The sequence below is a fragment of the Carassius gibelio genome, chromosome B17, assembly GCF_023724105.1.
Source record: "Carassius gibelio isolate Cgi1373 ecotype wild population from Czech Republic chromosome B17, carGib1.2-hapl.c, whole genome shotgun sequence".
In the NCBI taxonomy this organism is placed as follows: domain Eukaryota; kingdom Metazoa; phylum Chordata; class Actinopteri; order Cypriniformes; family Cyprinidae; genus Carassius; species Carassius gibelio.
This window is the reverse complement of record NC_068412.1, coordinates 4,122,025-4,149,857: the sequence shown is the minus strand read 5'-3', so window position 1 is coordinate 4,149,857 and position 27,833 is coordinate 4,122,025. Positions and strand designations below refer to the sequence as shown.

Below are 27,833 nucleotides of genomic sequence, written 5' to 3'. Positions count from 1 at the left end.
TTTTAAGGAAAAAAAAAATACTGTTAAAGCGAGCTATGCAATCTGGATGTGTGCACCCTTTTAGCAGTCGAGATGATGTGGATTCTCTGAAACTCATGACAAACTCTTTTTGTCCAAGACTGTTTAATTAAAAAAAGTGTTTTCAGGAGTAATAGCAGTAAAAACATTAGCAGTTTGTGATCTAAAAAGTTCATGTGTCAGCATACGTCATTTCCAAACATCAGCTTCATTGAAGAACTATAAAAATCCCTAAAACTTCTGCCGAGTGACAGAGGTAAACATAAGTCAAAACACATTGTTTTCTCAAAAGATTTCTTTCCAGCATGTTTGTATTAACATTTACACCGTCGCATTAGACAAACGGTGTCGATTACACACTACAACGTTCAGTCTGGGAAATGGCGTGCTCAAATGCGTTACACGAAAACACAAGGGTCGGCGCATGTCGATCAGTGTCGTCCTCAGTGAAGCCGCTGTGGATCTTACAAAGGTCAGCGTTCACAAATGCCCTTGAGGTTCGCCGTTAAAAGAGCTGACCAAAAAATACACATTAAAAGTGGACAAGTCACTTCAAACGTCAAACTAGAAGTCCGAGGGATCGTAGGGCAGCGTACTTTCTAGTGCTTAGAGAAGCCTCTGGCTCCCGGGTTGGATGTGGGTGAGAAGGATGTAAGGAGGTATTCATTTAGAGTCCAGTTCCTGGCACGCACCCTTCCTGTCGCCCCTCGAGCGCTGGAACCCGCGTCGGGCTCAGGGCCGGGGTCTCAGGCCCCTCAGCTGCACTTGCAGGATTTGACGATCATGTTGGAGAGCTGCTCCACTTTAGGCGTTCGGCCCACGTAGTAGAGGATGGTGAGCGGCTCCAGGTCTTGAGGAACGCAGCAGGGGGAAGCGGATGCCTCGGGGTTCAGCGTGTTGTACAGGCTCAGCAGCTGCAGAGAAACCAGGAGACACATTGTAATGGGAAGAGACACTGGGAGGTGAGGGGGAGGGGGGTATCCAACCCTCTCCATTGACTTTGTATTGCGGGAAGCTGCCTCCTTGTCATTTCTGACTCATTAACAGAACAATGTCTAAAAGCTGCCATGTGACAAGTTGTACAGTAAACAAGCTTAAAAAAACCATAACTACATTATTATGAGATGTCGATTCGTTTAGGACACAAATAGTTGTAGATGTCAGGGTATTTCACATTGGGGCGTTTAGTTGGATCATTTCTCAGACATTTCTCAAAGGGTCACTGGTATAGACTAATACAATTTAGTTTCTTAATATATCTCCTCCTCTCAGATTCACATAGGGTGGTGAAATAATCTTTGACATGGTTCAAAATAATAAATGGTTCCTGTCGTCGATTACGTTTCCTTCCAGTGGGCGCAGTTCTCAGAGTAATATGACACGTTGCGTTCTACTTTTGTGCCCTAAATGCACGTTTTTTTTAGGTGGACAGCTTATAAAAACATAGTTCTGGGTTTTTTGGTTTGTTTACTGTACACCATGTCCCACAGCAGCTTTAAAGTATTGTTCTGTTCTTTGTTGAGAGTCAGAAATGAGAAGGAAGCAGCTTCCTGCAATACAAAATCAATGGAGAGCGTTGTTGAGCGTGGTTTTCAGATTATGATGCGTGTTGCTCTGTCTCCAGACCCACACTTGCAGTCTTTACACTTGACTATTTATGACATATTTCCTGTATTTGGCCTAAGTGTCCAAGTGAGGATGAAGACCTGAAGAGACACACTTATGTTGTAAAAATGCAAGCATTTACATAGCTTTATTTTTATTTTAAATACTTTGCATTTCTCAAATGAGCTTCTGAATGTATGTTAAGTAATCCCAATAACATTTATTTGATAAATTGTGATAAAAAAAGAGTTGCAAATGTTATACCACTACTCATCTTTGCACCAATAAATCGTGCAACTTTGTTTTTCTACCAAATTATATAATACCTAATTAGTCTGTTATGTTAATATTTAACTTAAAAGTTAACTTATTTAATCTGAAAAGTTTCCGTGACCTCGCAAGATCTTGGCCAAAAGTGAGTTTTGAAGACTTGGGAAAGTCTTGAGCACTTACTTCTGTCGCGCGGGCACACTTTCAAGTGGCTAAGACCACAAGTGTGGGTATTTGGACAGGGTTAGTCAAGTCACATTTGCTTCTATAGCACTTTCTACAATACAGATTAATGCCTTCATCTTCAATACAATGAGTGGAAACAGAGACAGACAATCAAGAATCTGAAAAGCACCATAAAAATAGTCCATATGATTTTTATTTATTTTTTTCCTTCATCTGAAATCTTCTTAAGTCCTGTGATGATGCTTGTGAGGAACAGACTGATAAATGACCAGTCACATAATGGTAATGGTATTGTATATAATGTAGCTCTAGAATCTCATTTGATATTCTTAAATCTTGGAATAGCAGTGATCAGATACGACTTGCACAGGAAGCGAGGCCACTTGGCATCATTGACGTCTTGTCTGATGTTATCTGTCTTGAAGCAGCACATTTGTATTTATGCAAACACGAAGTGGAAGTTTTGGAATAACATCTGTTTCTCACACAAAGCATCATGTGACTTAAGAAGACCGTGTCTTGATCTGGTGGTCCTGGTCTCAAGACATCTTGGTCTGAGACTCAAGGATTCCTTAGCCTAAACCTCTATGTTTATGGTGCTTTTTTGGACATCTTTCCATTTCATTTATTGTATTGCAAAGAGCAGCTTGGAAATTCTTTAGTCCTTTTTTCCATGAAAGTCACGTGTTAAAGCGACATTTAGGTTAGTAAAGGTGTGAAGGGGAATCTCACCGAGCTGTGTGTGGTGTCGGCGCTGCGGAGGTACGGGCACGGCCCGGAGCAGAAGTTGGCGTGATACCCTTTCGGCTCGTGGATCCACCTCCAGCCCAGATCCTGCCGGAAGTCAATGTACAGCGGCCGAACGCAGCAGTTCTCCTCGTAGTTTCTGAAAGCAGAAGGAAAACCGTCACTTTCTCCAACTGTCCGTTCACATCCTGGTGTGGATTCTGCATTCATTCAGAGATGTTTCCATGCACTTTTCACTTGGATGTTTCTTAGACTTCTACTTCGGATCTGTATGGCCTTATAAACGTCAGACAGCCTTTTGAGGCTCAGAAATTCCACTGTAAGGTGTGTCATTTTTTCCCTCCTGGATCCGACCCAGGTGTGGAGTGCCAACAGAGAGCCACACACTAAAGATCCAGTGCACTACATAGCATACTGGAACAAATTCAAACTTGCAAGCTCTTGCAGAACCTCCTAGACGCTTCGAGCCGTCAGGTGCCAATTAAAAAGTTCATTCACAAGGGGAAAAACTCTCTAGACACATGAGGTATGCTGCTGCTTACTGCAACATGAGGTAGGGATGAGAATACATATTTTAAAGGTCTTGCCATCTTTGAGAAGAAAGCAGATTAAATTCACCTTGCATTCTTACCTACAGATTAACATTTACGTTAATGCATTTCAACAACCAGAGCTTCAGATTTGTAATGACATGATCAGTACACATGTTTCTTTATAAATTATGTTATGGATTTTTTTCACAATGTACAAAGTGCTACAGTGATTCATTTAGTGAGTATTTTTGCAGGCCAACCCATAAATTAGCATCAACCTGGTTCCCTCCACAAGCAACCAAAAAGATTTGTCCATTGTGTTTTAGATTATTGCAATAAATAAACTCCGAGACTAACCAATTTTTGAACACTCAATACTACCAGAAGTGAAAAGCTAAACATAAAAATAAACTACTCCATGGGTTGATCACATGACTTCGCATTACCACCTTTACTCTACAGTCTTTATTTAAAAACAATTGAAACGAGTTAGGATGACTTTCCAAGAGCGAGATTATGAAGATATTGAGGTTGTGAAAGCGACTAGAGATTAAATGAGATTACTTGTTAAAGTGACACCACCAGCATCCCACTGTCCATAGTCCCATTTAGACACTTATTAGCTACTGCCTTTTTCAAGACAAGTAGAAGCTTTCAAAATATTTTGGGAATATGTTTAGCTTGTGTTCATCACAGACCTTATTTTAGAGATTTAACCAAAAACCCATTGACTTCAAGATTATGGAACCAAATGTTTATGTACTAAAATGTTTCTAGTTTAGCACTCTATTCTCTGTGAAATCAATCCAAAATGTGGTCTGAAGGCATCATAAGTCAGTTATCTAGCTTTTGTAACAACCTTTATGACAGGGTAGCAACGTTTTTGACTAATCCTACACATCCTAAATTTACTCCAACATTGATCAAACACACCTGCCTGTAACTTTCTAGGAATCATGAAGGCCTTGATTAGCTTGTTCTGGTGTGTTTGAGTTGAGAGTTGAGTTGCCAGAGTTGAGACCCTGATCAAAATAATGGTTTCACTTATGTACATCCAATGCAGTTTGGCATTCCAAGGGTGTTTGCTGAGAAAGTCAAATGCCTGCCATGTATATGTTGGTGCCAAGCGGCAACCTCCTGTCTCTCTCTTGAAACCAACACGGAAGTGACTTAAACTACAAATCATTGACTGGCTCCAAAAGGCAGTCAGACCCGTAGACACCCCATTTTAAAAAGCCCAACTTTGCAGCAGAAAATAACGTTTACGGCCTGGTACAAAAAGTGGTTTTGCTTCATGACAACTGTGAGGGGCTGAACTCTTCCATTTAAATTACATTAAGCCGTAAAGTTGTACATAATTAAGGGAATGTCTACTTAAGTGACAGGCGGATTCCTGTCGCTGTAGTCGAGCTAGGTGGGAGTGGTTTCTTCAACCAGGCACCCCAACTCCACCCATGTCCTGCCTCTTTGCTCATTTCCGATTATCCAGGAATGACGTACGGTGACATGCTGCAAGTTGGGCTTTAGAAAATGCTCTTCAGAATCCTGCGGGGTGACGTCACGGACACTATATGCATGTATATTGATGGTATGAAATTATCTTACCATGATTGCCCCAAGGGGGTAACACAAAGCTCTATATTGGGACCTATTATATTTTCACTTTATATTATTGATTTACCTGGAGTATGTAAAAATGTAAATCTTCAGATTTATGCAAATGATGTAGTCATTTTGACCCATGCAAATAATTGTGAGAAAGCTCTGATTACCTTGATTTCTGCTATGACAAATGTTTAGTATTGGCTTACCAAATCAGGTTCACTATTGAACACAGAAAAACTGTTTACATGATGTTTGCAAAACAAACCATAGAGATGACACTTTCAGAGACATTCCTGAGAGGGTAGAAACTTTAAATTGATACAGAGTTAAAATATTTAGACAATGTTCCACTTATCATACTTTTAAAAATCACTTTAGAAAGTGGCTTATGACAAATCAATAGTGTAACCGCTTTACCTCTACATTTTAAATGTGTTTGGGGTATTTTGTTGTGATGTGATGTCTGCATGTATATTTGTGCATCTGCCTAGGGACTGTGGATGTACATTAGCAATGTTGCTATAATCTGGGTTGTTTACATTCTGTATTTTACACAAATGTTCCTTTACATGCATTGTCCCTATTAAATACGCAATCAAACAATAAACCCCTGTGATGCATTTAATTGTCTAGTTCAGTCATTTTTGGAATAGGGCTGTATTTTCAGTCAGCTTAATTTTTATTAGTAAGTTGAAGAAATGCTTACGAGAAGCAGTAGTTGGTGTCCAGCGCACGTTTGCGTCGTCTAGAGGTGGGTAGCACGTCCAGCCGGTGTGGCGGCAGCATCATTAGGATCAGATGAGGAAGAAACTGCTCCTTCTGCTTCTTTAGTCGACCCAAATCCCAGCGGTTCTGCTCCTCGTACTCGCTGTCCATCCCTGAGGACACAGCAGAAGCACAGTCAAACTAGAGCTGACAAGACAGGATGATGTTAGAAAGCTTAAAGCCCTAATACAATCTGATGTTCATTAGACTGTTGAACACTGTTGGAAAGACTTTGATGACCAATTCAGTTCTATTTATTCCAGCGTGACAGCTGCCAAAAAAATACGAAACTACCTCATTTATTTTAATAACCAGTGAGATTTACTGACTATGACCCACATATGAGGATCTATAGGCATCTTCTTTGTGATGTAATTTCATGCACGTCGGTGAAGCCACACTGACTTTTGATTTGGAATAACTTTTGATGCTTTTTTTGCTTGTTTGATGTACAGAAATCTTGTAATGAGACTTTTTAGCTTTACAATCTCAAATTGAATTTCAACATCCATTTGTATGAAATGCACTTTTATTTATGCAAAATGCATATTTATAAACAGATTGGCCCGACCGCAAAAAGATACTTTATTGAAACAATACAGTCTGTAATAAATAAATGAGGTGGCATCATCATGCTTACTTCAAAACACTCAAGCACATCATTTGACAGAGCGTCTGATGTGTACTGCACTCATTAAACAGAAAGAGCCTTGGCTAAACAAAACCAATCTTTACGCCATTTCTCAGTGCGCTCAGGTTTCTAGTCATGATACAGTGAGCTCTTCTGAGAAACAACTAGTCACTGGAGTTGACAAATTTCCCCAAACCATACAGTCTGCCTTGCCTGAAAAGCATTACTTGTAAAATAATAGATGGAAATTCTGACATCTATACATGTTTTCCACTCAGCTGTTTTCTGAGATTCTGCAGCATTAGTTTACCACTTTGTTATGTGCAATTATTGCAGTATCATTGGTTTCCGATAAAACCATTCTGAAAAAAGAACTGCGTTTGGTAGTTTTATGTGTCAGAGCCTGTGTCTCCCTGCAAAGTGGACCAGATTTCACGCTGGCGGTCTGGATTCGGCTCCAGCAGCACTTATTCCTGCAGAGTAGTAAACGCGCTCCTGAAGCCCAGCGTAGACGGCAGCTCTCTGTCTCCTGGAGCATCTGCGTATTCAATCTGTTTGTGATCGCAAAAGCAGCTTGGGTCCCAGGAGAGGCATTGCCCATAGAGACAGACACCCCTCTTTCATTGATGGCCAAGAGTTTGAGTGCCCACAGTGGCGGCACATTCCAGCCAGCACATTCCCAAACCCCAGACACCCCCGAGGCCCCCAGAAGTAAGTGAGATTCCATACGCCAGAACATTCCCATGATCCCGAGTACTGAGGCCTTTATCTCAGCAGAACTCGTGTGTGGTGAAGCTGATGGCACATCACAGGAGCTCAGGGAAGAAACCTGAGAAACTGAGCAATCATCATACTGTATGCTGTAAAAAGATTATTGGAATATATTTCACAAGACAATACTACTTTAGTCTTTCTATTTAAAATTTTATGTTTAATTCAATGCGTTACTTGCCATTTCTTTGGAATTTCAGTATCTTAGAAATAAACAGAATAGTCTGCAGTACCACAATCAGCTCTAATTGTCACCTTACTTTATTTCTCATCCAAGTGTTATAATTATAGCAGATTAATTTTATACTTGAAAAAAAATATATATATATATTTTCTTGTTGGATTAATTGATTGATCCTCACCTGTCTCCCTTAACCTGATTTCTCCCTCGTGTTTAAATACCCCGTCTTTTGAGTTCCTCTTTGTCCGTGAGTGATGTTGTATCCTGAGTTAAGTTATTGTTGTATCCTATTGTTGTCTCCTACGATTAATAAAAGTACCTTTTGTATATAGTCTTCTGTATATAGAATCACAGACCATTACAGTTTATTTAGCAGCATTTTTCATTCCTTTTTGTTTTCCTCCCTCTCCCGGAATGGCAATCCGAGAAATCCGACTCCTATGCCTGGAGCAACTGACCTCGTCGATCTGGCATGCCTTACCCACTTCCCTGACCGCTCGCTCTCTAACTTCTATAACACCGGCCTGAGCACGCGGTGTAAGGCACGCCTTTAATTTCGCTGCCTTCGTGGAGTGGGTGCTGGAGAAAAATGGATCTTCTTTTACCATCTGGACCGCCGAAGAGGATATCTTCAGGCCCACTCCCGAACCAGAGACCAACCAGCCGCCATCCCACCACACAGAGCTAGAGCCTGTCATTGTTGGAGAACAAGGACTTCCTGGATTTCCTGTGTCTCCACTGGTTCCGTCCAGCCCTGATCCTCCTGTATTCCCTCCCACTCCCAGCTCCTCCTAGACCAGTCTCTGAGCACCGGACTCCATCTGGGTCCTTCGACCCTGCGGCTGACCCTGCGGCTCCCTCGTCTTCACCGTGGCCCATCATCCCACCTGCTCTACCGGGCTCCCTCGTCCCTCTGGCTCCACCTTGGTCAGTCTCCTAAAACTTTGCCTTGGACCTCCGAACCCTCGACGTCACCCTGGCTCTTTGGCTGCTCTGCTCCATCTTGGGCTCCTCACCCACCGGCGCAGTCTCCGTCTGTCGGCCTCCTGGTGTCGTCGGCTCCTCCTCCACCATGGCTCCACCCGCCGTCGACTCCACCATGGATCTTCATTCCGGCTGGTCTCTGGAGCCCCATCTGGCTCTTCCTGCCCCGGGATCCTCCCTGGCTCCTCCCTCCTACTCCATCCTGGGTACTCTCCATTGCTTGTCCCTTGCCTGCCCCACGTCCGCCTCCAGAACCCCCACCCTCCCTCTGCTGGTATTCCTCTTGCGGTTTGAGGATGCAACGTTCCGGGAGGGGGCGAACTGTTACATTCAGTAACTTTCTGTTTCCTAATTTGGTCATTTTCCTTTTCTTGTTTGGTTAATTTATTATTAATATATGGGTATCACAGGTGGAGCTGGTTGATGAGTTTAGAGAAGGGCTTTAGACAGAAGGCTAGTGTCGCGACTCACACTCCTCCCCCACTTGCGGGTATGGGTAAGAGGAATCACAGCAAGACCCAAGGGATGTAATCCAGAAAAGACGTCAGCACTTTCGTCCGGGTCAGAGTAATACTTGAGTATCTACTCGTTCGCTTTGGGAGGTTTTACATCTGCCCTTATACTCCCCTTCCTAATTCCCATGTATCCACCAGCTCTCCACCTGACCGAGAATAGGGGGGACTTCCTGCATTACAGTCTCATATGCTAGACCTATTATGCTTTGGTTGGTTCTATGGCTTCATAGTGAACAGCTTAATGAATCGGACCACTCTAAATCGGACTCAAAATTAAATGGCAAAATTTACACCATTGATAATATTTACAGATGAAACTCGTCGTTATTGTAAGGGGCGTATCATGCTCAAAGCAGTGTGTTGTGATTAGCCAGCAAGCCAATTAACACATTTTGTATTTCAGAAGGAGGTGCTTCTTCGATACAGCAATTAAGAGTGTGTTTTTGACATGGACTGGGAAGAATTGCACCAATAATTTTAAATATGTAAAAAAAAATAATGCTTTTTTTTTTTACAATCAAACATGAAAACTTATTCTAGTACACCTCAAAAACTGAATCAAGGTTTTGTAGAAGGTCGAAATAGGGCTCCTTTAGAAACAAATAAATAAAAATCAAATAGAAAGCTGTTGCATGTAGGATATGTTTGGTTTCAGCATTGGTTTTCTTGACTCACCTTTGAATCTGACCTCCAACACCTCATTGATGTTCTCAACGATATCTCCGTTGGTGCTGAACGTGTGGCACGGGCAGTGAACGCTGACCTCCAGGCCGAGGTTGGTCTCTGAGCAGTGGAACAACACAGACAGATTTGGGATACAATTTCTCCATAAACATCTCGTTCCAGTTTCTGTGTGTTTGGACATTCACAGTCTAAACAGCATCTTTGAGCAAATGCTGCTCACTGTATTGAGTGCTTGGTGCAGTTTATCTCATTACAACACATGAGCTGTCTCTGTGTGATCAGAATCACTCATCACAACTCAACTGGGAGTTTTTTTTTTTTTTTTTTTTTTTTTTTTTGTACATGCTCTGCCAATATTCTCACTAATTATAGAGACAGCTCTAAAGTCATACACATGCTTTTGCTGGAAGACCACAGAATACAGTTAAAAAACTGATATGTTTATCATTTTAATGGACAGTGTTTGTCATTCAGATATATTTCTTTAACCGCGATGTAAAAAAAAAAAAAGATTACTGGAGTCAAGTTTTTGCAAGTATTATTTCAGTCTTTCTACTTTATTTGTGTGTTTATTTTTTTAGCACAGCTGACAGGCTTATAAACAACAACACAATTTCCAACAATAATCTAAAGTACCTGATGCAAACCGCATGACATAAAACGCATGTATCTGCATACATTAGTTCACATATTAACAGGACTGACCACTTCACCTTTATGCAATGATGTAATAAGGTTTGGTAAAGGTTGACTTACCTCTATACATGAGCCACTCCCGTATGGTCTCAGTGACGTCAAACGAAACCCATTCCGGCGTTCCTTTTGTCAGAACGTTCTTGCCGCCGATGTAACGCTGCTTAGCGATGTGCTCATCTGGACGAAGAATCTACCAACAGACACACCACGCGTGAGTTTAGAACTGAAATTATATGTCATCAGCATTAGCAAACAACTTTAAAGTAATAGTTCACCCAAAAATGAAAATTCTGTCATTCATTACCCTCATGTTGTTCCAAACCCGTAAGGCCTTTGCAACACAAATTAAGATATTTTTGATGGAATCTGAGCGCTCTCTGACCTGTAGACTGCAACACAACTACAATGTTCCCAGGTGCATAAACGTAGCAAGGACATGGATAAAATGTAATCAATGTAATCAGCATTGATGCGACGTGGTGCTTCAAAATGGTGGAGAAGAATAAATTATTTTTGTTTTCTTTGCGCACAAAAACTGTTCTCGTAGCTTTGTGTAACCCCTCTCTCCTGGGCTCTCGCCACCACACCTCGTTCTTGTTCTGAGGTATGGGAGGCGGACGCACTAACAAGGAGGCTAAATGATTACAGACACTAGTGATCAGTTTTTGTGCCTGTCTGTAATCATTTAGCCTCCTTGTTAGTGCGTCCGCCTCCCATACCTCGGAACAAGAACGAGTTGTGCGTCTCGAGATCGGGGAGTGAGGTTTACTCGCTGGCCTCCGTTACATTTGCAAAGTTGAGCCACTAATGTCTAGGAACATTTCAGTTGTGTTGCTGTGGATGGAGGGTTCCAAAGATGAGCGAAGGTCTTAAGGTTTGGAAAGACATGAGGGTAACCCAAGAATTTTCATTTTTGGGTGAACTAAGCCTTTGTAGATCATAATGGTTTTAACAGGTTTGCTGCTCAAAAAGACAGCCCCGCCCCAAAGTCACGTTATTGGTTGAGTCAGAAGTTGACATCTCACATAACAAGCACAACACTGGTTTTAACATACACATCTGTTGGTAACAATATGTGTCATGAAACTAAACATGCTTCATCATATTGAAAAGCCTCAATTTTCAGTCCACACTACAATGCAAAACCAGCTATTTCAATTTATCCACTTTGGAAAGCATTTTCACCCAGTTTTTCTTGACAAAAACACCATTTAAGTGTGGACAGAAGGCCAAAACAGAGAGAAAAAGGTGTGTTTTCAGTGTGGACAAGGCCCCTGCCTGTAATAAAAAGCGTATCCTATATAGGGACAGCATAAAACACATCCAATGCACATTCAACATTTTGTACTTGCAGAGTTGAAAAATCTATGAATTTAATGCAGAAAATGAACAACGCCATCTTTCCCCAAACAAAGTTATTTGAACGCACCTGACGTCGTAATTTGGATTTCCCAACTCAACAATGTTCAACTTTCCAAGGGGGCTTGAACGCAGCGGTTTCTAAGAGCGTCTCACAGTCACAGTGTTTCACTCTTCTGAACACTGGACTGAGATACAAACAAAGTATGTTAACATGGAAAATAATATCACACGTGAGCTTAAGGAGAACACAAACTCTCTCCTGCACACCACAGACAGACAGCGAGGCCCGAGGCCAAACACTTCTGCTCTCTCACTCATGGAAAAAATGAGTCGTGCAGTCTGATAGCCCATAATACAGCACCCCAGCGCCTGCGGAGGAACCCAGTCAACACACGCCGGGCTCCTCGTTCACGCCGCTAATTGACAGCTACATTTGCATGCAGGTGAAGATTCTTATTCAGAACCAGCTCCATTATTTTCAAATACTGGAACTGAATCATTTCCATGATGTTGTTGATGGTGCTGAGCTAAAATACTCTGGCAGACTTCAGCTCTGTTCCTCTCGGTCTACAGAGACAGCATCCCAGACAGAAACTCATAAGGGAACCATTTAGAAAGTTTTTGTAGCAACTCATCATCACACACACAACTCTGTATTGATATTTTTCAATACTGAAGTAATTAAATGTATTACCAGGTGCTCTGCTTGATTCTGATTGGTCAGACGTGACATTAACAGATCATCATCACAGCAGATCAATCACTTTTAATGTGTTCAAATCAGTTTGGTGTCTAACCTGACTAAAATAACATTCTTCCAGATATCTGAAGCTATGGCATTACAATCTTGCATCTGATTTACAGACTAATTATGTATTAGAAAATGAATCTGAGGACTTAAGTAATTTTAACAATGCATTTTACAGGTAAGATTTTAAAACCACTTCATCTCAAATCTATATTTAATGTCCCCATAATTATTTTTGAGGTTTACTTACTACAATAAGTAGTATGAGTGTACCTTATGCCTTACATTTCTCGTTTGAACTTGTTTGTTCATCTTGGCTAAATTTCTATCAACTGTTTTTCTTCTCAGAGGCTTTGTATTTAGTGAGTTCATTAAATGTGTTTACTTATATCTATATTTTGTGTCCAGTTGTGTCCCATGATGAATACTGTACACTTTGCACTGTTTGCTCCAGTGTACTTTTAGTGGATGTGTTTTGTGTTCAACAGTGCATGTTCAACAATCCACACTTCATTTTTTCAGTTAAATAAGTGCATCCCCAGCTATTTAAAGTGCACTTCTTGTTGGAGTTTTCCGTGTGAACACACTACTTGCACTAGGTTTATACAACAAAATGGCATCGAATAGTGCAAAATTGTGACGTAGCTAATGTGCTGGACTGCTACTGAATATACAGCACCACGGCATGAGAAATGATGTTTTAGCTGAGAGTTTGCAGCCTGAATCAAATATGCATAAAATAACAGAAAGGTAATATCCACACAGGATGTGTGATTCACAGATGAATGAGTCATATGGTTGTTTTTAATGAATCGGTCAAAAACACTCATCAGTCAGTCTCAGTCTCAAATGCATGAGCTATCAGTTCAATCAGTTTAATGACTGAATCACTGACTGAAGTCATTACTGTTGTCATGTCCAACTCCAAATGAACTAAGAGCTGTTACTGTGTAGCTCCAGAGACTTGAAGCAGTGTAATCACTGATGTGTTCGGACGCCAACACAAGCTCAACGAATCATTTACGTGATTACTGAGGAAGCAGGTTCATTTTTAACAGTGAAGATCACAAGTGTGACTTCTCTAAGACCATTTGGCCTTTTCTAATCAAGTTAGAGATTTTTTGGCATATGCCACAAAAGTCACCAAGTTCAGTACCGTTCTGAAGACCTAAAACATTCAAAACTAAATTGGCTACAGAGAGCAAGGCTCTAGACTGCAACCATTTCAGTCGCATTTGAAACCAAAGATTTATATGTGTGACTGAAAATAAATTTAAGCAATGAAAATATGTTCAAACAAATCACTGTTTGCACATCTCAGAGCAGCACACAGATGTGTTTCACTGCTGAATAAATCAGCAAATTTTGTAATGAATTGGTAAATGATTACATTAATTATTCAGAAACTCAGTCACTTGCTTCACTTATGAACGAATCAGCCATTCTGAACCAATCGGCTGAATCAATTAATCTCTCACTGACTCAATCATTAAGACTGTAATTTGCATTGTAATGCACTGTAATTCACTTTGTCATCTTTAAAAGTAGAATAGATATTTCCCCATCATTTCATAGTTCTATATTCAAAACAAAAACAGACATTCTGACACGGACTGCTCATTTCAAAGCAGAATAACTTCTGTAGTGTTGTTTTTCAGAGAAACAAGTACAATGACTTAGTGTGTTTCCTATCGTCTGTCATTGCAGTAGAAAATCAGAAGACCCTTGAAAGCAGCTGTAAGAATGCGGCCCCTCGCTGCATCCGGACACAGAGGGCCCACCACTGCTTGGCCCATGAAAGGCAGGCTTGGATAAATAGGTTCTGGAGTGCTGCGAGGAGCTAATCTAACATCTTGAGAGTCTGTGGAGAGCACTTGAGGTAAAGCAGCTTCTGACGGGAGGCCCGAGACCAGCGGCTCCTTTACAGGAAACACTGGAACCCCTTCAGGGCTCGGTCGGTCAGAAACCCCCACGGAAAATACAGCACCTATAGAACATATACTCGCCGAATGAGTCTGTTATATAACGCTCTCAGGCCTGCGAGCCACAGGGTTTATATTGCGGTCTGAGGCACCGGCATGTGAAAGTAAAGCTGGGAGTTTCTCAGAATGCTTCTTTTGTTCGCTTGCAATTGTGCAAATGTTCTTCTGTATAATCCATCAGCACCTGGAATACAGATCAGGCCTGGAAAAGACTGGCGCTCCGGCTCACTTCAGTACAGTGCCATCATCTGTGTGTGGAAACTCTAGTATTTGAGGGATAGATGTGAAGGATGTGTTGCACGGTGTATTGGGGCTGTATTTATAAACCTGCAAAAAATGACAAAGGCTGTGTCTGCATGAACTTAGGCATCGCCTTTAACTGAACTGATGTGTAAAAGTCTATTACGATTTGGTCAATTGTTAAAATTGGGGGATTGGGGATTTGTCAAAAAAAAATGACAAGTCTCTTCTGCTAACCAAGAGTATATTTATTATACTAATTATTTATTTATGTAAAATATTATTACAGTTTAAAACAGCTGTTTTCTATGTGAATATATTGTCAAATATAATTGATTGCTGTGACCAAATCTGAATTTTCTGCATTGTACAAAACTTCAGAAATCATTTTAATATGCTGATTAAAAAATACTAAGTTTTCAGATTTTTATCTACGCTGAAAACAGTTGTGCTGCCAGATATTTTAGTGGAAAGTGTGATAGATTGTATTTCTCAGGATTCTTTGATGAACAGAAAGTTCAAAAGCAGCAGCATTTATTTGAAACAGAAACCTTTTGTGACATACATGTCTTTACAGTCATGTTAATAAAAGTATTAACTGCATTCAAAAAAATAAAAACATTTTTTTGACCCAAAACTTTTGAATTGTAATGAATAAAGCAGGAGACGGACTTGATTATGTCATTCACTGTTCTTGGTTTTCTGTTTTCATAATTACAGCACATTCTCTTATTTATTTACTTTTTTATGACTGTTTTTTAACTGAAGCTGAAATCTTTATGATCACAGAACAAACTCAAGAGCTCATGATCAGTCCATTTTGAAAGATTTATACTAAAACTGTTCAATTTATCATCTGCAATTCTCGTTTTAAAACTTCTTATATGAAGAGTTACACGCAAAGACATCAGACACAAAAAATGAACCATATGTTTGGTATAAAATATTAATTTTGGAATGAGCTGTGTGTGTAGGGAGGGTAATAGGAAAAGCATGCCATTTAAGCATTTTAGTATGTCTAAATTATCTTTACTTTTGCATTAAAATGTAAAGAATATTGATATAAAGAAGAATATTTGAGTATAACACAATGCAACACTTACTCTTGGTCAGTTTGGTTTTTGGCTCTTTGCTGTAAAGAGTTTCTCTGCTCAAGGGTGAATGAATGTTATAAACGTCAGTATATACTGTCATTGGCCTACAAGCTGCAACAGTGGAACGCAGAGACCTCCACCATCTCTTCTCCTAATGATGCTTTCTTTATTTTAAAGCATGATAAATGCATTTACTCCTGTGTGGAGCCACGCTGGGTTACTGGGATCTGCAGATAGCACTGTAACTCAGCCTTTGTGTTAGTTCTGGCTTCATAATCTTTCAGATACTGTTAAGACAGTTTCACATTCTGTTCATTTACATCCATTCCACAGAATTCTGCAGATGCAAAAACATCCAGAGATCCCACCTGGGCCTGATCATAAATCCTCTAAATCTGCTTGGAAAAATAAAGTGTTAACCCTATAAAGCCTACTGAATCATATTTGAAGGTCTCTAAATGATCAACATGATCTGAACTTTGCTGTTAAACCTGTTTCACCCTCAGTCTACTTAGACTTTTAGTTAACTGTAAAAGCTCTTTTAGTATCATATAGTAACACAATTTAGTTCTTTCAGCTGCTGCTTCTGGTGTAAAATCTTGTCTGATTGTGATCAAGTAAAGGTCAGAATAAGGTCAGTAATATCTCCAGATGAACTCTTACTGGACTGAAGCAGCTCAGCTTTACTTGATTCTCCATCAGTCATGTTTTAGAGTCTCAAATCTGATCCTCAGGATCTTTTGAGGAGCGTTTGTTTCCAGAAGCTTTACTTTCACTGTTCCTCAGCGGAGGAATGATCTTCACAAGCCTCCAGAACATCTCACATCTTCTGAGGAGCCTTGATTTCTTCAGCTCTCCATCACTGTGTTATATGTGCGGATCATCTACATCTCATCTTACTGACACACATTACTGCAGATATAGAGAGATCACTGATATATAGAGCACTTTATGTCAGTATCTGCTGCACTGTTAGAAAGATCTCAGTGATTTACATTACAAGCAGAAGCATTTCATCCTATACTGTTTACATCAGCATCTGCAGCAAATCATATTTCTCCATATTCTCACCACTATTGAGCCATGGATCAAATATGATTATCAACAAAAACCAACCGCATGTAAATGTGCAATATTTGGTCTAAGGTTTCAGTAAGCGGTTCCATTTGGAGTAACTCAGTTAGTCTGACTCTGATCTGAGCTGTACAGGTTGAATGTGTCTGAATGAAAGCAGCTGGCTGGCACCTGGTAGAGCTCGATGCGCTGCTCGTTTCTCTTGGCGCTGGAGTTGGGCACACGCAGCGCACGAAACTCTGCCCGGAACAGGTTGGTGGCGTTCTTCTCCATGCTGGAGACGTTGAAGCGGAAAACCTTGGATGTTATTCCCTTGGGGCAGTAGGGAAGGTCATCTGCAGTGGGAGAGAGGTCAGAGAACAGCCATCAGTTTCCTCTGATCTGATCACACATTCAGGTAAACCTGTCCTCCATCTTTTCATGCTTTGTGCCACAAGAATCAGAAGATCAGAAATGCAGGAATGAAAGCCAAATGTGTGAAAGACTGAACTCTCTGTTACTGCAGAACAGGTGCAACAAAGCCCTCAGTTTACATCAATACATGTTTACAAGAATTTTACAAGAAAATACCATTACACTCGCTCTTTCTACTTTAAAATGTCATATTTAATTCAATGTGTTACTTGCTGTTTCTTTGTACAGGTAATTATTTTGAAAGTTTACTAGCAGTTTCTGAGTGAAAACATCGTTTCTACTCCATATTATTTTCTGTGGATGATTTATTATTCCCCCAGAAATAAAAAGTTTGTCATTATTTACTCTTATTTTAAGCCAGCAGTTGGTAAAATAAGAATTGAACCCATGAGCAAATTTCTCATTAAATTCATTTCTAAAGGTCCTAATACTTATTTTACCCGCTGTAAGTTTAAATCTGTTAACAGACACAGCAAGTGACATTCATTGTGAAGAAACAGATTTCAACAAAAACACTTCATTTGATAATTGCATATTTTATTGAAACACAGTATACTGTGCATTGTTTTGTTACTCTTCTCCATTACATGCTGCCATGTTCTGTAGAATACATATTCATGTCTTTGAGTTGTTTTTACTGTCTGCTTTCTGCAAGAGTGAAGTGGACGTCATTCACTAACAACAGCTTAAATATTTACACAGAAAACACTCTCATTCAAAAAGGTGTGTGAAACACTTTCAACTGTTCTGTCCCTCCTTCTATAATCTTGATTAATTCAATTATTAAGAAACTTGTAGAAACATGTTCTCTAAGTTGGTCAGTAGCATAAAATACTTCCAAACGTCATTTCAAACCATGTCTATTTAAAGTGTTTCCACACAAGCCCTACGCTGTCCGAAGTCTCTTCTATATATTAAACATAAAGTATATACATATTACATATATAATATTATTACAATTTTAAACAGCTGTTTTCTGTGTGAATCTGTGTTAAAGTGTAATGTATTTCTGTGATGCTCCGCTGTATTTTCAGCATCATTCCTCCAATCTTCAGTGTCACATGATCTTCAGAAATCAGAATAATATGATCATTTACTGCTCAAGAAACATTTCTGATTTTTATCAATGTTGAACACAGTTTTTTGTAGAAACCGTGATACTTTTTAGCACAATTCTGTACCAGTTGACTAAACCTTTTAATTTAACTAAACTATTTTAAAAAGCTCCTATGAATAAACAGAATAACAACTGTAACGCGTTTCTTCTGCTTTGTCTACTAATGACAGACCACAATCCATTAGCGATCCACTTAATTCCTGACTGGCTGGCTGGCGAGTCAGATGTGGAATATTTATGTAATATGAACAGATTATGCCAGCTGGGCTGCTGCAGTCCAGATCTGTCCAGACGCGCTGTGCATACTGTACCTCATGCAAACCACAAGCTTATGCAAGCCTCCTTCTTGATTTTGGTGCAAAAAAATACAAAAGTGTACAAAGTCATACCATTTGGTGCAAAAAATGCACCTAAATCAAAAGAAAGCAGTGCAGAAGAGCATTCCTGCACTATATGGAAAGACGGTCTGATTTTGTATATTTTTGGTTAACTATATATATATATTGTCACCTGCCTCCTCCCTGATTATCATTGATACCCCGTCCTAAATCGTCGCCCTTCACCAGGCTCCCGACAGGGGTGGGTGCGAGAGAGAAGGGGTACTGGATGAGCCAGGGCTGGCGGCGTGTGATTGGGCACATCTGATGTGAATGGAGCCTCAACTCCGCCGCTGTTTAAAAGCCCAACACGCCTCTCCTCGAGAGACCTGTCTCTTCCCCCTGCATACACACTGGTGTCCTCGTGGGTCCAGGAAGGGCGCGTTGAGGAACAGAGACGTGAAGCGCCAGACCCACGATCCGGACAAGAATTGCACCTGTTTACACGGCTGAAGGACCAGGATGCCGGGCCGTCCAACCCCTACCAGCGCCGTGGCCGATGAGAAGGATGCGACCGCTAGAAGAAGCCACCGCCCCTCGCGCCCCGGACCGAAAAGGGGAGCGCAGGTGGCCGCCGGACTCCGCCCCTTACCTGGACCCTTCCTACATGAACACTGCCCGACCTACACGAAACCCGCAGCACGACGAGGACACCAGATCCCCTGTTTATTTTGGACAAACCTGCCTGGCACTATGTGACAAATTAATTACCCCCTAAATCCCCTAAAACTAGTTGTGCAACAGCTGCAATCAAGTATTTGCGATAACTGGCAATGAGTCTTTCACATCACTGTGAAGGAATTTTGGCCCACTCTAGTTTTAATTCAGTCACAGTGGAGGGTTTCTGAGCATGAAAGGGCTGTTTAAGGTCATGCAACAGCATCTCAATTAGATTAAAGTCTGGACTTTGACTTGGCCACTCCAAAACCTTAATGTTGTTTTCAGAGGTGGACTTGCTGGTGTATTTGGGATTATTGTCCTGCTGCATAACCTAAGTGTGCTTGAACTTGAGGTCACAAACGGATGGCCGTCATTCTCCTGCAGGATTTTCTGATAGAGTGATTATAGCAAGTCGTCCAGGTCCTGAAGGTGTAAAGCAGCCCTAGACCATCACACTACCTCCACCATGTTTGACTGTTGGTATGATGTTCTTTTTACGAAATGCTGTGTTGGTTTTATGCAAGTGTAATGGGACACACATTCCAAAAGTTAAACTTTGTCACATCAGTCCACAGAATATTTGCCCAAAAGTCTTGGGGATAATCAAGATATATTTTTTTGCCAAATGTGAGATGAGCCTTTGTGTTCTTTTTGGTCAGCAGTGGATTTTGCCTTATAACGCTCCCATGGATGCCGTTTTTGACCAGTCTCTTTCTTATTGTTGAATCATGAACACTGATCTTAATTAAGGCGAGTGAGGCCTACAGGTCTTTAGATGTTATTCTGGGTTCTTCTATGACCTCCTGGATGAGTTGTCGTTGCACTCTTGGAGTCCTTTTGCTGGGGCGATCACTCCTGAGAAGGTCCGTCGCTGTTCCAAGTTTTCTCCATTTGTGGGTAATGGCTCTAGCCATGGTTTGCTGGAATCCCAAAGCCTTAGAAATGGCTTAATAACTGTTTCCAGACTGAGTAGTGAATCGTAAGAATTGTAAGAAAAACCTCCATATTCAAAACATAATAATAACTTTAATCTAGCTTGAGCTAACTGTTGTACACGAAGCAGTTCCAAGGAAATACATATGAGGTCAGCTTTGCCCATGCGCTGCTCAGAAGTAACACTTGCGGAAACGCAGCGGAGAGATAAAAACAAAACAATGGTCACGAATTAGAAGTACAAAACTAGGACTTGTAAAGAAGAATGTCGGAGGATTTCGATATAAGCCAAGAGGAGACTGGTTTTCCTTTGCTAAAGTAAGGAGCCAGGGAGGAGACAGGAGAAGCTTGGAGCAGGATGAATCCAGCTGGACCAGGGCCACATCCATAATGATTGCCCTAGGTGGAGCCGATGGTGGGAGGAGGCATGGAGGAGGAATGGCCGCTGACTCCAAGGGGCTGACCAATGGTGGTGAGCAGGTTTAGAAGTGCCTGAGAGCCAACAAGCCAGGGTGGAGCCGAGGGCTTCGGCGACCAAGGCGGAGGCGGAGGCGGAGGCAAAGATCCAGAGATCTGTGGCCTAGCCAGAGTGACTGAGGACAAAGGTTGAGCTGGTGGGAGGAAGGAGCCCAATGGAGCTGGTGGGACGGATCGACTAGGAAGTGTACTGCCAGTGTAGAGAAGTCCAGAGGCTATGGCAGATCGACGCCCAACCAAGCCAGAGTCAGAGGGACAAGGGAGCCTGGCAGAGCTGATGGACCGTAGGTTGACAGTGGAGGTGATGGAGCTAGGAGCCGAGGTGAAGCCACTGGGACTACGGGCAGAGGCGGAGTCCGGGCCTCAGACACATGAGGCAGAAGAAGCGGGGGAGACTCCGACAATGGCGACGCTGGAGGATGGCAGTCCCTCGGGAACTGGAGGACACATTCTAGGAGTGGGAACTGGAGGATTGGAAGCCCCCTCTGGGCTGGACAAGGAAACCAAGGACAAAGGAGGGCTGAACGGGACCAGCGGAGACAACGGAGAGAGGAGAGGGGGCAGTTAAATTTCCAGTTCCGATTCCCAGTCAATCAGATCCAGATCCGGGACGATCCTCCTCTCAGTCACTCGGCATTGTGCTGGCTCATTGATCGTGGCAGTCGGTGGGATCAGGCTGATGCTGGGTACTGGGGATGGAGTGGATCCGGCGAGATCCTCCTCTGGGTTGATGGTGAATGGCAAACTGTTTCTCGCCAGAATCCACTCCATGAAGGCGGTGAAATCTGCTCGAGGGCAGAAACTAGACACACCTGGAATCAAATCAAGTTGATTCCAGGTGAGTACAACAGCCAAATTTTTTGGTGAACTAAACCTTTAAGCATGCTTCACTTTATCAGGTAGGTATTATTTAAGTGATTTCTTGATTCAACAGGTCTGGCAGTAATCAGTGGAAAGTGAAATTTAATCAGCTTTCTAAAATAATGCGGTTAATCAGTTCTTTCATGATTTAACAGTATGGGGCAATTCATTTTTCATGTAGGGACAAGTAGGTTTGGCAGCTTTTTTCCCTAAATAAATGAAATCATCGTTTAAAAACTGCATTTTGTATAATATTTGTGTAATATTAGAATTAGTTTGATGACCTGAATTTTTTAAGTGTGAAAAATATGCAAAAAATAAACAAAAAAAAAACAGGAAGGAAAAATACCACTGTATATATAGGTTGAACCAATAATCTCTCCATAAGCTTCTCACATTACTTCTCCTTCTTTAAAGCCCCACTTTGAGACTTGAATTTCTAATCAACTCTTTGGTTTCCTTCTAGATGATCTCATTTTTCCTACTGCTGTGTTTTAGGTGGATTTCACATTATGGCTCCAGTGCGTAGCTCATTTGTTCCATGAATAGAAGTGCAGGGATTGTTGGTATAAATGAAGTCGAATACAAAGATTATTTTGCAGTCATCAGATATGGGTCAAATGGCCAGAGACTGACATCACAGCGATCACACGTTTGCCCAAACACCTCCAGGGTTTACAAACCAGAAAGAATGACTGTTTTTATCAGCGATACTAGATAATGTGTTATTTTAGTATTATGGTAGCAGTTTACATTAAGGTTCAGTTTTTTAATAGTAGTTAAGTTCAGTGATAAATAAAAATGAAAATTACTTCTAAAATATTCATTAATCTTAGTTCATTTAAAGTTTTATCTGTTTTTATATATTCTTTAATGGACCTGAGATAACCTAAACTAACTACATACAGTATTTATTATTATTAACTAACATTTTATACTGTAACAAATACAATGCTCATTTTAGTTAATATTACTTAATGCCTCAGTTAACCGTAACTAATTTCATTTCATACGGAAGTGTTACAGTATTATTTACATTACATATATACTGTACATATACGTTTTCTTTTTTTATATAATTTAAGATTTCATAATAATTTGTCATTTTAATAATTTGATGTGTTTTTGTTTAGTTTTTTGTATCACTCATTTCCACTATAGTCACTTCAGTGTTTTAAATTTAATTAAATGGAAATGAGAAATGTTGATTTGGCAGCTATGTTTTTCTTCTTTCTATTTTAGCTTTATTTCAATTGATGATAATGTTTTAATAGTTTTAGTTAATGACAATAACCCTGGTAAACTGCAACATGTTTGCAAAAATTGGTGCATTGTTTCACCGATATGCTTTCACCAATCCAATCTTATTCAGTTTCACTTTCTAACATGCTCTCAGAAACGGGCCTTCGGCTGGTTTAGTCTGATTTCTGAGGATGGACTCTTAACACGGACTCTACAGAGAGACTGGGAGGTGTCTCCCGGCTCAGATATAAGCATCCTGTGTCTGGGATGTCCTTCCTGTCCTGCCAGGTGACATGGTCCAGAGCTGAGGACGGAGGAGAGGAATAAACAGAGAAGGGCAGGTGCGCAGAGATCAGGAAACAGAGCACAAGGTGCAGACTTTCTGCTGTCAGAGCTAGATAAAAGTCTTATAAAAATAACAATCTCAGCCTCTTACACCTTATACGGTTTCTTATATTACAGACACTCATTAACTTTAACCGTTTTAAACATTTGTTTTGTGCCTCTTAAATTACTTTCAGAATTGTTAAGTGCCGGAATGCATTTTATAATGATTTTTTAAGGGGTAGAAGGTTTACATGATTTGTAATTTTATACAAAAAAAATAACTGCTGTAACCAATATGGACGTATTTATCATCACGGCAAACATTTCAGAACACAACTTTCAATAAAATGTTTTGTCAAAAGTCTAGAAGCCAAATTAAACCTCTTTATGCCACAGAGGAGAAAAAAAGATGCATGAATAAACAAGCTGAATTTTCTCAAAAATACTGCAGAGATTCGTCCACAGGTAGCTACTACAAAAAGATCACAGTGGATAGTTACGAGGGAAATGTTTTAAATAAAACCTGAAAGATGACGCTGAAATCGTGTGACTGGTTTAGTTTGTATATCTTCTGTTTAGCTTTTTGCTTCTTATGATTGTATTAGGCCTTATGAAAGTTGTGTTCACTTGTTAGTCACAGAGCTTATTCTCTGCAATGATCCAAAATGTATTGGAAAAAATCCTATTGGTTTTTTGTGGCAGGAACCAGAGTGGCCTACAAAAATGCATCCCTGTAGTGCTCTATGCCAGTTTGAAGATCAGACAGTTAATAAACTGCTAGGATCTCCAAATGGTTTCCAGTATGTTTTCTCCAAAGGGAGAGAAATATCATTAACAACACACCTCCATACAATATACCAAACTCAGCCTTTTATATTCAACAGCCTTTAAAGTCCAGAACTTTAAGGGTTAAATCATTTCCAAGCACCCATGCCTACAGCCATCACAGCAGATAACAGCAGACTGAACACAAACTTGTAAAGGCCAATCTATCTGTGAAGAACGTGTGTTTTCTTTCAGGTCCTGTGCTGTCTTTTTTCAGCTTCCAAATGTCAAGTCCGAAGTGAAATGAGGTCATGCTGTAAATATTGGGAGTGCATTTATCAAGCGCTGTATATAGTGAGAGGTGAAGTGACTGTTTGACTCCTGCGGTCGTTATTTGAAGTATCTCTGAGTGAACGTGGAATCCCTCAAATAAATGACACCACGGCTGAAAGGCCACAGACTGTGAGATGAGATAATGCGCAAAAACCTTCTGCTGACTCCAGCGCTCACGTGACGAGAAACGAGAGAAGAAGAGAAGGAAAAACCTACGTGTTTGTGTGTTCTGGCCCGCAAGTGCGATCTCTGTTTTGCTTGGAAATGACATCACCTTCTAACTATTAGACCTATCAGAAGAGTTCTGCCGCTCTGATCTCCTCTGGCGTCCGTGATGTCCAAAAGCCAGAAACTGTCACCATCTGCTAACAGAGAACTTTTTCTGGAGAGCATCTGAGTCCCAATCAGTCAGCGACTGGAGAGGCTGGGACGCAGGTGCTGCTCCTGTTTGACGCATAAACAGGTCTGGAATGGCAAGAATGCTTTCCAGTGATGTCACCAATGTCATTTTTGGATGCTGTGATAAGAAAGCGTAACCTGTTGATGTACTCAGAGCGGGTGCTGGGACGCTTGGAAAAGCACGATGCGTAAATGATTCCAGAGCGCGCATGAAAAAGCCATTAGTTTAGCTGATGTGACTGGAACGTGAATATACATTACTCCATCCCTGCCACGTATCTCCCATACCACGCTTGCTGAAACTGAACACTGCTTCATGGAAAGAAAAGAGCGGTGTGGATGTGCTGGAGTGCTGTCACTCTTTACTTTGTGCTCCAGCGGGACTCTGTCTAAAATAGCATGAGCTATTGAGCGTTTGCCATAGGGAGATAATCATTTAATACGAAGCTCTTAAAGTGTACATTTATGTGTTGCAGTCACATACTGCCATCTGATTTCAGAGAATGTAAAGGAATTATAAATGAAATCAAAATGGGCATTAACTCCATTGAGTTTGAGAGATTGCATTTGGAACAAATTATGCATGTTTCCGCCATATGGGATGTAATTCAAACAATATAACATTTTTAACACAAATATAGGTTTTGTTTTATTTAAGAAAAAACTTGTATCCCCCAAATTCATGTCTGTGGTGTTACAATAATGGATTTAGCCCTTTTAAGAAAAGGGGGAATCTATTTGGACTACTTCCTGTGTGTAGAGGTCACTGCAGGTGCTGGTTGATCTGAGGGGTGCAGAGTTACAGTACTTCAAAATCTATCCGACATTTCTTTCCTTCAGAGACATTTCATCTTATAATTGAATGTCTTTAGACTATAAATAGTTTTAATATTTTAGAATTTATAAATTATAATTTTGTTGTCTTTTTTATGTATATCAATTATATATATATATATATATATTCTCTTTTGGCAGAAAAAGGGGCCAAGATGAACACTCAAACATTTATTTTAAAAACTGAAATTTAAATGATCAATGAAACTGAATCCTTAAAGTTATTAATTAACTTATTAATTATTTTCTAAAGTTGCATATTCCTGGAACAAACCAAAATTGAACTTCAAATATTGGTAACCCCTCATACATAAGTGGCTGCGTCACCAGTGTTTGCTTGAAATCATTTTAAAATCTAAATATACTTTTTTTTATAGATTTAATGCATATAGCATCTCATTTTAAATGCACAACAATAGATTTTATCAGAAAAAAATAACAAACAAACAAGCATTTTTACAGATTCTGCCTCTCATTTGTCACCCCAATTGAAGAAAGACCCAAATAATGTGCATTAGATTTCAAAAGTTATTTTCCGAGAAAAAGAAAAGGAAAGTTGACTCCTTGTTTTGCTCTCACAAGCACATGTCATATTTTGTCCAATCAGATGCCCCTCCTCCTATTACTACCTGCCACCAACAACAAGCAGCAAATCACAGTTCACAAAGAAGACTAAGCATGACATGTCTTTTAAAAGTGTCACACACTAGGAATAAAACAGTTCAGATCAGAAACCTCTGGAGAAACTTCTTCAAGTGCACTCTTAAAAATAAAGGTTCTTCATTGGCATTGATGGCTCCATAACATTCATAAACATTCTTTATAGTGGAAAACATTGTTCAGATCATGCTCTTCATACTAAGAAAACTGTTCTTTAAGGAAAATATTTTTGGGGTGAAAACCACTTTAGTAACCTGTATTTTTATGAGTGCAGCAACACCACAAGAGAAGATCTTGAAATATAGAAGTTTCTCTGATTCAGCAAGTTGTTCTAGGACGAAGGGTAAACAGCAGTAATATGACCGTCTGGTTCTGATCTCACTCAATCCCATCACTTCTCCAGAATCTCTGTGCAATCAAGTGTGCTAAACTAGGAAGACATTCCCACAACGGACTGTGTCCTCAAATAATCTGGGGCCCGTCCGGACTTGGACAGGGCCCAGAGACACATGGAAAGTTGGTGGGGATAATTTTGCACTGACCCTCTGATGAACAAACAGACCAGACAAACCCTGCGAATGCTTTTCACATGTCCATTTATGAACAAAGGGATTAAAACCTCGTCATGTGATCAGAGTCACAGCTGCGCTCTTACAGTATCACCTGCCTGCAGCAATTCATAAGAACTTCAGACAACCCTTAACAAATGGAACTTCTCCTCAAACTTCAGTGTTCAAATATTTCTTGGTGACTTCAGTGAAATAAACAAATGCTTAGAAAATCTTTAAACTGCATTGTTTATATGTCTAGATATCAGCATTGGCCATCAGAGAACTAGATCCATCATTATTTTCTTGTCCGTGCATTTCTGTGAGCTCCTGATCTATTTATATGGTTATTTTAAAAGTGTTACTATAAATACAGAAGGCTCTATGGAAAGCCCCTCTCCGGTGTGACACCTCCTCCTCGATGTGGACTTACTGTTTTCGGGGGAGCCCTGGATCATGTTGAATTTGTGTATCTCTTTAGCGTAGTATTCGGTCTCGGTGTTGTCCTGGCCGCAGCTCTGGTGTCGGTCTCGTCCTAACTCCTCCAGCAGTTCCCTCGTGCTGTTATAGAGGGCCAGCACTTGATAGGGCACCTGATTAGGGCCCAGGGTCTGCGGCGGGCTGGTCAGCCGCAGCTTGCTGAGGATCTGACCCCGGATGGCCTCCACCCTCTTCTTCTTGATGTGGTCGATGTCCACCGTGGTGCAGGTTGACAGAGAGAAACTCATGGTCACACTGTTCAAGAGAAGGAAAAACAGCAGTCCTCTGCCCAAATGCATGGTTTGTTCTGTACACTTGTCACACTAGTAAACACAGTTCCAGTTCAGCTGAATAGGTTTAGAAAGATAATGAGACTAATTCCAGGTTGTCCTCTCTATGGGCTGGAGTTCAAGTGCTGAGCCTGTTTTCTCCATGAGAGTCCATTCTGCAACTTTATTCCATAGAAGCACTACACAGTAATCCCATAACATCCTTAATCATCCATCACTGGCGCTCTACAAGGAACCAGACTGTCAGCATAGCGTCCCCCAGCCGCATTTTCCCAGGAACCGAACGCAGTGAAGGACTTTTGTGTGGAGGACCTCGGTGTCAGACTCTCTCTCTCCCTCTCTCCCTCTCTCTCTCTCTCTCTCTCTCTCTCTCTCTGGCTGCTCGCGCTGAGCTGCAGGCTGAGGCTTATTTGGCTCCTGCTGCG

General features: G+C 40.8%; 1 protein-coding gene across 1 annotated transcript; it reads right to left on the bottom strand.

Annotated features, from left to right (window-relative positions):
* Positions 1 to 106: 106 nt before the first annotated feature.
* On the bottom strand, positions 107 to 27,792 carry LOC127975812 (transforming growth factor beta-3 proprotein-like). Its single transcript, XM_052579807.1, has 7 exons — positions 27,072 to 27,792; positions 16,863 to 17,026; positions 10,252 to 10,381; positions 9,487 to 9,594; positions 5,671 to 5,842; positions 2,812 to 2,965; positions 107 to 932 (listed from the first exon to the last, which is right to left on the bottom strand). Exons 1-7 carry the CDS (start codon positions 27,415 to 27,417, stop codon positions 774 to 776), a joined length of 1,233 nt encoding a protein of 410 aa, XP_052435767.1. The 5' UTR covers positions 27,418 to 27,792; the 3' UTR covers positions 107 to 773.
* Positions 27,793 to 27,833: the final 41 nt, after the last annotated feature.

Excerpts from the sequence above, each read along its gene's own strand:
- LOC127975812 (XM_052579807.1), bottom strand. The coding sequence starts at position 27,417 with ATGCATTTGGGCAGAGGACTGCTGTTTTTCCTTCTCTTGAACAGTGTG. Across the intron at positions 17,027-27,071 it reads CCAGGGCTCCCCCGAAAACA|ATGACCTTCCCTACTGCCCC; the intron begins GTAAGTCCACAT and ends CTCCCACTGCAG. Across the intron at positions 10,382-16,862 it reads AGCGCATCGAGCTCTACCAG|ATTCTTCGTCCAGATGAGCA; the intron begins GTGCCAGCCAGC and ends GTCTGTTGGTAG.